This window comes from Priapulus caudatus, unplaced genomic scaffold, assembly GCF_000485595.1.
Source record: "Priapulus caudatus unplaced genomic scaffold, Priapulus_caudatus-5.0.1 Scaffold221, whole genome shotgun sequence".
NCBI lineage: Eukaryota > Metazoa > Priapulida > Priapulimorpha > Priapulimorphida > Priapulidae > Priapulus > Priapulus caudatus.
Genome location: NW_014577282.1, coordinates 214,594 through 225,870, shown reverse-complemented (window position 1 = coordinate 225,870; position 11,277 = coordinate 214,594). Strand labels below are relative to the sequence as shown.

At 61.4% G+C, this 11,277-nt stretch overlaps 1 protein-coding gene across 1 annotated transcript in view; it reads right to left on the bottom strand.

The window, feature by feature from the left end:
* The window catches only part of LOC106807543 (chromodomain-helicase-DNA-binding protein 5-like), a gene marked incomplete at its 5' end in the record, with an annotated part of 40,142 nt that overhangs the window by 3,602 nt on the left and 25,263 nt on the right, over nt 1-11,277 (bottom strand). The window contains 2 exon segments of the mRNA XM_014809910.1: nt 9,330-9,487; nt 9,789-10,012. Of these exon segments, the coding sequence (XP_014665396.1) occupies nt 9,335-9,487; nt 9,789-10,012 (377 nt within the window).

Below are 11,277 nucleotides of genomic sequence, written 5' to 3'. Positions count from 1 at the left end.
AGCAGCCAATACCAACATGGCGGGCGCCGTTCCGGGCTGTTTGGGCTCCATGCCCCCACAGGCCACCGGCCGGCAGCTTGCGATCCATGGGGTCGGCACCTCACGCCACGCCGCCAGGCTTCCATCCATGCCACGCCACCGCACTCGCGCCAGTGCTACGCATGCTCATCCCGACGACACTGCCGGACCGAGGCTACTCATCTCATCACCAGCGCCACGTCCCAGCTACCATCCAGCCACTCCATCGCCCGGGCCAGCTGCCATCCATGGCCAGCCCACACAACGTCGCCCAGCTAGCATCCACCCCACCACACTCCCCAGCTACCAATCGGGCGCCACCGCGGCCAGCGCCGAGCATCCCGCGAGTACGCATCCACCGCAGCCACGTCGCCGGCAGCTTCCCATTCCATCCACGGCTCACCCACTGGCCGCCAGCTACGCATCCATCACACAGCTCAAACCCAGCTACATGCCGACGAAGAGCCGGACCCACTCCCCAGCTCCCATGGCCATCACCACGGCGGGCACTCGCGCGACGAGCACCATGCGCAGCCGCCACCGCGCACTCCCGCAGCTTGCCATGGGCCATCCACCCACGCGCACGTGCCCGGCCAGCTACCATCCATTCCACACCTCCCGGACAGGCTACGGCATCCATCCACAGCACTCGCCGCAGGCTTTCTATCCATTCCACGGATCCACCCACTCCTCAGGCAGCTCCCATGCCATGCCACCCAGCCGACTCCGGAGCTACCATCCTTACGACGCACGCCATCCGGCAGCTTCCATCCATCCACGCCACCCACTTCGCCCAGGCTTCCATTCCTAATTATGCCATGACCATCACCAATCCACGCACGCCGTTGTCCCGGTGTGTCTGCTTTGCATCGCATGCCGACGCACAGCGCACCGCCCAGCTAGCGCGATGCGCATGGCCATCTGACGCTCCCGCAGGCTACTACAACGCTCCACACTTAATTCGCTGTGAATGATGTGCATTTCTCATGCATTACATTTGAGCGTTTTAGAGCTAATCAGGGCCAGGCACAAATTGGGCAAGGCTAAGCAAGGCTCATAGGGTCTATGTCCGCCCAGGGTAGCTATCGAGGGTACCGCTGGGCTCAAGCTGGGTTCGAGCTATATCGAAGCGTACGCCTGGTAGGCAGCTTCCATCGGACACGGTCTAAGCTCATCAGTCTTGAAGTCATGGTTAGGTTAAGGATTTAGTTTAGGGAGTAAGGCCACCGCCGTCAGGCCGGGAAGCTACATCTCCCCCATTCGACCTCGTACTACAGTCGAGAGCCTAGGCGAGGTCAGCCTAGAGCCCGCATGCCATGGCCACACACGTCCGGCGAGCTTCGTAATCGCATGGCCAGGAGCACCGACGACCACGACGCCGCAGGCTAGGGCCATGCCATCACCCGAGCAGAGACACTTCCCCGAGGCTTAGCCATCGCAACGGCGCACGCCAGTCCCGCAGCTTCGGCATCCATGCCCACGGCCCACGCCACTCCGCATGCTCTGCGCATCGGGCATGCCATGGCCATGCTCAACACATGGCCAACGCACTGCCGTTCGCCGGAAAAGCCTGTTTTGCCATCGCATGCCGACCACAGGGGCCACTCCCACAGCTAACGCATCCGACACGGCCCACCGGAGCACTCCCCAGGGCTTCCATGCCATGCGCAGCGCCAGCCACGGTGCCCCAGGCTTGCCATCCATCACGAGGGGGCGCACTGAGCACTCCCAGCTAGCCATCCAACTCCACTCACTCCCGCGCAGGCTATAACGCCGCATTCCATCCACGGCGTCAGCCCAGCGGCCCGCAGCTACCATGCCATTCCACACACGTGCGCCGCAGCTAGCCATCGCATGTCGCACCCGGCCCCCAGGACAGGCCACTCCCCGCTTCTGGCATCGGCATGCCACCCACCCACGCGCCTGCAGCGTAGCCATCCCATCGCACCACACTGCCCGGCGAGCTAGCGCATCCATCCACGGGAGGCCACACGCACTGCCCGACAAGCTTCGCATCCACTCCCCGGCCACGAGCCACTGCCGACAGCATTGTCTATCCATGCCCACTGGCGCACGAGCAAGCGTGCCCCAGCGTCTATCCATCCACGCAAGACCACCCACTCGCCCAGCTCGCGCATCGATGCCACCGTCACCCACTCCAGCAGCTTCGAGTGCGCAATGCGCACTCCAGCCCACTGCCCCAGCTCCGCATGCCATCCACGCCAAGTGTGACCACCCACTCCCAGTTCCATCGCATCCTCCATGCCACGGCAATCCAACCTACACCGTTCCGCAGCCGGCTGTTTGCGACTCGCAGTGCGCACCCACGCCACGGGCCCCTGAAGGTCGCGTGCCCCGGGACAGCTTCCCATCCATCACCCAACCGGGGGGTCATGAGGCGCGACTGCCCGCACTCCATCCATCCATGCGCATCCACGGCGAATCGCAAGCCACAGGTCCGTGCCGGGTGGATGCTGGTTTGGCATCCATCCACCGCACCCACGGCCCCAGCTACATCTCACACCACCAGGCGCGGCCACGCCCCAGCTACGCATGCCAACACCACCCACGTGGCCCCAGCTTTCGCCATATCCATCGCATGGCCCAGCTAGAGCCACGGTTCAGCCGGCAGCTTCCATGCGGGCCATGCGGACCAGCGCCCACCCACCGCCCAGCTACCGCATCCATCGCCACACTAGCTGCCCGCAGGGCTAGCCATGCGCCATACCACACCACCCACTTAAGGCCACTCGCCGCTTTCCATCCGGCATCCACGCCACGCCACGGCCCCGGCAGCTAACCATGCTCATGCGCACGGACAACTTCCCGTCAGCTACGCAGTCCATCCACAGAGCACGTACGCACTCGCCGGCAGCTATTCGCATTCCATCACGACACAGTCCCTACGCGCTTCGCATGCAGTGCCACCACCACGCACGTCCCCGAGCTTCTATCGCCTCCACGCGCAGCGCCCCAATCGCCCCCCAGCTGCTAGTGCCATGCCACAGCCACGCACGGTTCCGGCCAGCTCCCCATGCCATGCACAGCCCCACTGCCGCGCAGCTTGCCATCCATCACGTCACGACCACTCCGGCCAGCTCGCCATCCGATCGCACGGCCACCCGCTCCGGCCAGGCTTCCTATCCATTCCATCGCTCCACCAATGCCAGGACGCACCCGCCGTTCCCTGTTTGGCGCATCCATCCACCGGCACCCACGCCCCAGCCTTGCCATCCATCGCACTGCCACCACATCGGCCAGCCTTCGCATGCCATCCATGCCATACCACGGCATATCAAGCACGAGCGACGTGTCCGCCTTTTGCATCCATGCCACGCCACGCCACGGGGTGTAGCGCACCGAGACAGCTACCATCCCACCCACGCCACGCCGGCAGCTAACCATCGCACGCCACGGCGCACAGTCGCCAGCTTTCCATCGCATCCACGCACCCAGCGTGACCGCTCAGCTTCCATCTCATCCCACGAGGTGGCCACTCTCACGTCCCCAGCATCCATGCGCATCGCAGCCGACGGCCACTCCCCAGCTTCCATCCATGCCACCCACGAGGGCACTCGCCCAGCTTCCATCCCATCGCGAGGCCCAGGCGGAGGCACGGCGCCAGCTACAATCCATCGAGGCACTCCCGCAGCTTCCAGTCCATCCCGACCCCCCCAACGCCGGCGGCAGCTAGCCATCCATCCACCGCACATCCGCAGCTATCCATCCTTGGCCACACATTCCCGAGGCAGCTTCCATCGCATTGCGCACCCACGTGAGACCGACTGACGCCCCAGCGTACCATCTCCATCCACAGCACTGCGCCCGAGCTACCATACGCATCCACCGCCACGAAGCACTCGCCACAGGCTACGCATGCGCAGTGGCCACACAGCGTCCACAGCTTCTCATCCATCCACGCCACGAGCACTTGCCCGCAGCTACCCATCCATGGCACCCACCCACGTCCCGCCGAGCTACGCATGCCATTCACACGCCACACCACTGTCTGCGGTGGGATCCCAGCTAAGCGCATCCATGCCATGGCCACCGCACAACACTCCCCAGCTACCATCCCATGCGCACAAGCTCCGCCAGCTTCCATGCCATACCACTCGAGACATCTGCGCCCAGGCTAGTCCATGCCATACCACCCAGCGCATGCGCGGGGCCGATTGCGGGGGCGACTGCCCAGCTACCATCCATCCATCCGAACGCGTCACGACATCTCCGCGGACAGGCTACCATCTCATCGCACACAACACTCGCGCGCAGCTTCGCATCCCATGCCACCCCCCACCGCCCAAGCAGCTACGGGCATCCATGCCACCCACAAAGAAGCCCACGGCCGACCAGCTACCATGTCATCCATACCAGCCCACGGACCACTCCCCCCGAGCTACCATCCAATTCACGAACAACGGTCCCTTCAGCTTGGCATGCCAGTGCCACCCAGCACACCCCAGGCTATCGCAATCGCGACCCACGCCACGTCCCGTCAGGCTCCCATCCAGTGCCACTCCACAGGGACAGCTGCCGCCGAGCTCCGCGATCCATGGCCACGACCATTCCCCTCCCCAGCTTGCTCGCCATCCATCGGACCGCTACTGCCGCGAGGCTACGGCCACTGCGCATCCATCCACAGCACACATCACTTGGCGCTACCATCCATCCACACACGTCCCGTCAGCTTCGCATCCATGGGTCCAGCGGAGCCACATCACTTCCCCAGCTACCTGCTCATCACCCACCACTCCCCAGGCTACTGCATCGGCATTGCCATCCAGCGCGGCACACACTCCCTGCAGCTACGCATCATCCACGAGCCCGCAGCTCCCGCAGCTTCGCATCCATGCGCACTTCGCACCCCACACTCGCCGCGCTACCATGGCCCACCGGCGCACCGCACTCCCCAGGCTTCGCATGCCATGCCAGGCTGGGCCACACACTGGCCGGGGAGCCCAGCTAGCCATCTCATCCACACGCTCCCGGACAGCTTCCATCCATCCACCCGCACACATGCCGCGAGCTACCATCGCAGTCCACACACTTCCGCACAGCTCGCATCCAATGCGCACGGCGCACAGCATCTCCCAGCTACCGGATCCGATTCCACAGCCACCAGCTCGCGCGGGGGTGGCCCTGCATTCCGGCCAGGCTTGGCCATCACGACGAACATCCCGTGGCAGCAGCTTCCAGTCCATGCGCACGCCCAGCGGGTGGGCCACTCCCCGCTACCATCGCACGCCGCACCGCACTCCACAGCCTCGCCCTCGCATGCCCCCCACGCCCACTCGCTCGCAGCTCGCCATGCCATCCACGAGCCAATGGCCCAGCGCTGGCCCGCAGGCTCTAGTCCATGCCACCCACTGGCCGCAGCAGCTTGCCATCCATGCCACCCAAACGCCACAATCCGCCAGCTTCCATCCATTCCACGGCCACGTGCCACTCCGCCAGCTCGGCCAGTCGCATCGACAGGCCATCAGTCCACTCCCCAGGCTGTCATACCGATGCCACCCACGCCAGCTCGCCCAGCTTCCGGCATCCATCCGACGGCCACGGCAACTCCCACAGCTTCACGCATCCCGAACCCACCCACGGTCCGGCGGCAGCTACGCATGCCATGCGCAGCACACTCCCCAGCTAGCATCCGATGGCCACCCAACTGACTTCGGCCAGCTCCATCCACAGAGCGCTTCCTGCCCGAGCAGCTTGGGCCATGCCATCCACGCACACCCGTGGGACACTCCGCCACTACGCATTGCCACCGCACGGGGCGGGTTTACCCGCGCACTCCCGCAGGCCTTCCATCCAATCCACCGCCACGCACCTGCCCGCAGCTTCTATCGGCCATCCAGCGGGGCGGCGCGCGCCACAAGTACCACGTCCCCAGCTCCATCCATCGCACACCACGTAGCCACTCCCCAGCTTCCATCCTGCCATCCGCGCACCCACGTCCCGGCAGCTCGCCATCCATGGCCACGAGAGCACCGACCAGGGCAAACTCCCAGCTCAACCATGCCACGGGCACGAATCAGCTGTCGCGCCAGGCTTGCCATCCATCCAGCCGCACGGGCACTCCGCCGCAGCTTCTATCGCCATCCCGCACGACCCCGTGGCCACCCACGTCGCCCGAGCTGCCCATCATGCACGCCAGCGCCAGCTCCCCGAGCTTTCCATCGGCATGTCCACCGCCACCCACAGTCCCATGCTCTCCGCATCCATGCCACGGACCACTGGACGCGCCGCGCCACGGTCCCGTCAGGCTTCCATCGCATGCCAGCGCCATCGCACGCTCGGCCCAGCTCGTATCCATCCGAGCACCCACTCGCGGCCGGCTCCTGGCCCGACGCACTTGCGCCGCAGCTTCCATGCGCCGTGGTGATCGCACCCGACGGCCACTTCCCAAGCTGTCGCATCGGCTATGTCCATCCCATGCCACGGGAGCCGACCAAACCACGTCCCGCGAGCTTCCATGGCCATTGCCATGGCGACCATCCACCATCTAACCACGCGGCGTTCGGCTTTTGGCATGCCATCCCAGCGGGGACCACCGACAGCCGCCGAGCTTCCATCCATGCGCTACCGGCCACACCCACTGCCCAGCTTCCATCCATCCATGCCAGGTCGCATCTGGGAGCAATCCAAGCGCACCGGCCGTTCGCGCGCCTGTTTGGCATCCATCCAGGCGCCAGCCCACCCCCCAGCTTTCCATGCGCATCCACCGCAGCCAGCGCCCAGCTACCATGACCATCACACAACTCCCCAGCTTCCATCCATTGTGCGCACCCCACGCCACTCCCAGTGACAGCTTCCATCCATGCCACGCCACCCACCACCAGCTAGCGCATCATCGCATCGCACGACGGCAGCCACAGCAGCTGCCGCGCAAGGCTTGCCCATGCGGCATGCGCACCGCCACCACGCCACGCAGTACCATCGCCATCCACAAGACACGTCCGCAGCTTCCATGGCGGCATGCCGACGTCCACACCAAGGCAGCTGCCTGGCGGCCATGCGGCTCCCCAGCTACCTGATGCCATGCCGACAAGAAGTGAGAGGAGCAGCGGTAGGGGTTCGGACCGAAAGCAAGCTTTCCATGCCATGGCAGCCGGTGGCCACCGCGTCCCCAGCCCTGCGCATCCATGCCACACGGCACCCACTGCCCGGCCAGTACCATCGCATCCATCACGACGCCACAGCCACGTCCCGCAGCTGTGCCATTCCATGCCACCCACCCACGGCGCCTCAAGCTACCGGATCCGATCCCGGACCAGCTCCCGGCAGCTTTCATCCATCGCACCCACACGCACCAGGGCCCGCAGGCTAACCATGCGCAGCCATCACGCACTCCCACCAGCTTCTGCATCCATGCCACGCCACCCAGCTGCGGCCAGCAGCTTCGCATGCCATGGCCACCGCACACGCAGCGGGCCCAGACAGCTAACCAATCGGCATCCCACGCACGGATCCCAGCTTCGCATGCCATGCCACGCCACCCACGAGCCCCAAGCTAGCGCCAGTCCATGCCAGCGACACTCCCGCAAGCTTCGCATCCATCCACGACCACCCAGCTCCCGCAGCTTCGCATCGCATCCACACCCGATCGCCGCGCAGGCTACCATCCATCAGCACACTGCCCCAGGCTTCCATCCATCCGCCACACGCACGCCCGGCTATCGAGCTGTCGCCCGCGGGCCGCCGGGCGCCCGGCGGCAAGCGTACGCACCATCACCCACGGCCACGCGCCGGCAGCTTACGCGCATGCCATTCCACTAGCACGTCCCGGCAGCTTCGACATCCATCCACTGACCACCAGCCACTCCCAGCTTCCATGGGCCAATCCACAGCGCACGGGCCACGGTCCGGCCAGCTAGACCCGATCCACCCACCGGCCACTGGGGGTCCCAGCAGCTTCCACGCATCCCACCACCACTCCCCCAGGCTACCCTGCCACACCCCACGGAGGCCACTGCCCGTCAGGCTCGATCCATCCACCACACGCCACGCTGCGGACGCCGGGCGCCCAGCCCAGCTTGCCATCGCATGCCACCTACCGGCACTGCCCCAGCTAGCCATCCAGCCGGCACGTGGCCGTCCCCAGCTTCCATCGCATGGCCAACCTGCCGGTCCACACACTCCGCGCAAGCTAGCCATGCGCCTAGTCCACACACCGTCGCCGCAGCTTCGCATCCATTTTGCGCGACGGCCACTTGTAGGTATTGTTATCCTACTCCCAGCAGGCATCCATCCACGGCACCGGCACGTCGCCTCCAGGCTTCCATCGCATCCACGTAGCGCACACACTCGCCGCGAGCTACGCATGCCATCGGCGAGGTCACTCGCGGCAGGCTTGCCAGCCATCGCATGCGCACGACCACGTGGGGGAGCCCCCGACGGGTCCGCGCTCCGCATCGCATCCACGGACCATCCACGTCCGCAAGCTTCCCCATCCATGCGCGACACGGCACTCGCGCGGCAGGTCAGCTGCCGCAGCAGCTCGCCAGAGCGCACGGCCGCAGGGTTCTCGCCTACGTTGCGGGAAAGACGGGGCGCGCGTGCCCCGTTTGGCGAAAACTGCCCCGTTTGAATGCGTTGCGGGCCGTTTAAATTACCCCTCCGCCGGCCGTTTCAAATTGCGGCACGCCAAACAGATAAAAGTTTGCCAGGCGCGGGAATGCGACAGTCGTCAAGGAATGTGCCGGTTGCGAGGCAGGACAGTCCGACGTTGCGGCGTGTATTTTTACGCGGTCACCAGGCATGGGCACTGCAAGACAAGTACAGCAGTTAACCTGGCGAATACAAAGTTGAAGCACTGTCAGCTGAAACTGTACAGCGCGGACGTGCGGCTATCTATATAATACTAGAGAAGCGCGGCCAAATACGGCGGTCTATGGTGTGAGGTGGCGATTTTACGCATTAATAGTCGTAGCGGTAAAAAAATACAGCGCCCGCCGCCGGACCCCCACTAAGTTTCCCCGCGCCTCACCCGCGCTACGCCTCCCCTCCCCCGCCTGTTTGAATTTCATCCTGGGGAGAACCCTGCACCCCCCAACTCCCATCCACCAATCTAACCATCCGTTCCCCCACTCCCACCCATCCACAAAAACCGCATGTTCAGAACACTATCTAGATTTCACCATTTATGGAAGCAGCTGAAAAACCTTTTGCAATGACAGCATAACGCTAACGACAAGTTAACAATGACAAGTCAACCTCACGACGTGCAAAAACACTGCGCCAAAATCTATACCCCTCCCATCACCCACCCCACCTACAGAACGCCAGCTAATCCTCTCTGCAGCCCTTACCGCTGTCACCCGGTTACTACGAAAACAGACGGACGCTGCATCGCGTTGCGACACCTACCGGCCGCACTTCCGGAAGTCTCCGGGGAATGTGTTCTCGTGGTTTGCACGGGTTTCGCGGTGCCCTGCAGGAACGGCCCTGCCGTGGGCGAGCTGGAGCTCTGTAAAACAACGCAACATCGTTAGCAACGGCTCTCGTTAGCCACACTCGTCATCGTTAGCAGCGGCTCCTCACCACACTACACGCATCACGCCAACGCACACGTACGATGGTAGTATCTGTTGTTCATCATTGCTGGTATTATTATCACGAACAAACGCCTTCCCAATACGCGTCACTCCCCGCCTAGCACAACCCGCACACAACGCCCCCCCCCTCATTACTGTACCGCACCCTATCTGCACATAAGAATCACCTACTCTACCACCGCGCCCCCTCCCGCACCCAACCTCGCTACTAACCTCTGACGACGTGGCAGCAGTGGCGCCAGTGGTGGTGGTGGCGGCGGCGGACGTCGTCGTCGTTGTCGCGGGCGGCGGCGGCGACTGCGTGGCCAGCTTGGAGAGTATGTTTCGCTCGGACATGTGCAGCCGCTGCGTGACAGGCTGCACCTTGGCGAGAGTCGCCGGCAGCTTCTGCGCGTCGTTCTTGATGTCGCTCAACAGGTCCTCGAGCTGGTTGAGCACTGCAGCAGACACACCGCAAATATACGTACATGTAATATATACATATATACAGGGCTCGAATTAACCGACGGCACCGACGGCAATTGCCGTCGGTGCCCCTATCAATTGCCGTACTGCCCCTGAAAATCCAACCCAGTTCTCTGCGTATATATGTATACATGTATATATTACTGTGTACGTACAGTTTGCAGTCTCTGCGTATATACAGACCTGCCAACTGTTACGTATTGCCCGTAATTTGTTACGGACGCGAATCAAATTACGGTGTTACGGACGACCTCGAAAAATTACGGACAGCAAGAATCTCTGAAATTTATATTTTTTAATGCAAAAAAAAAAGAAATAAACACAGTGTAAAATCAACTATTATCATGCTAACATGACTACTGGTCTGTAGATTTAGACTAATAGCTCTTAAAACGTAACGTACTCACTGAAAATGGTAAATTTATGTGTGTTATGCCGCTCGTCTGTCTGGTTTATGGGCGCAGCCATTTTGAATGACGTCACGGATCCAGGAAAGTAGTACCGCACTGAAGGCTATTTCAGCAATCACCCTGAGAGTAAAATTAAATCACGGTGTTACTACAAATGCCTATTTGTTACGGAAAAATCCAATCATTATTACTGATGATCATCAATGGGGTTGGCAGGTTCTGTATATATGTATACATGTATATATTACATGTACGTTATTTGCAGTCTCTGCCGTATTATGTATACATGATATATATTAACGTGTACGTACATTGCAGTGTTATGCGTATATATTTATACATGTATATATTACATGTACGTATATTTGCAGTCTCTGCGTATATATGTATACATGTATATATTACGTGTACGTACATTTGCAGTGTATGCGTATATATTTATACATGTATATATTACGTGTACGTATATTTGCGGTGTCTGCGTATATATGTATACATGTATATATTACGTGTACGTACATTTGCAGTGTATGCGTATATATGTATACGTGTATATATTACGTGTACGTAATATTTGCGCGTGTCTGCGTATATATATATTTATGCAGGGCTCGAATTAAGCGACGAGAAGGGCAAGGCAATTTTTTAGGGCACGTGAGAAATCGCCTTGAATTTTCTCTAAAATGGAAGGGCACAGAGGCAATTTTAAAAGGCACCAAGGCAACTCTCAAAATGAGAAGGGCACCAAGGCACTTTTGTAAATAAAGGAAACTCATAACAAATTAGTACATCAACATCGTCTTGCTTTTAATGTACAAAACAATAAT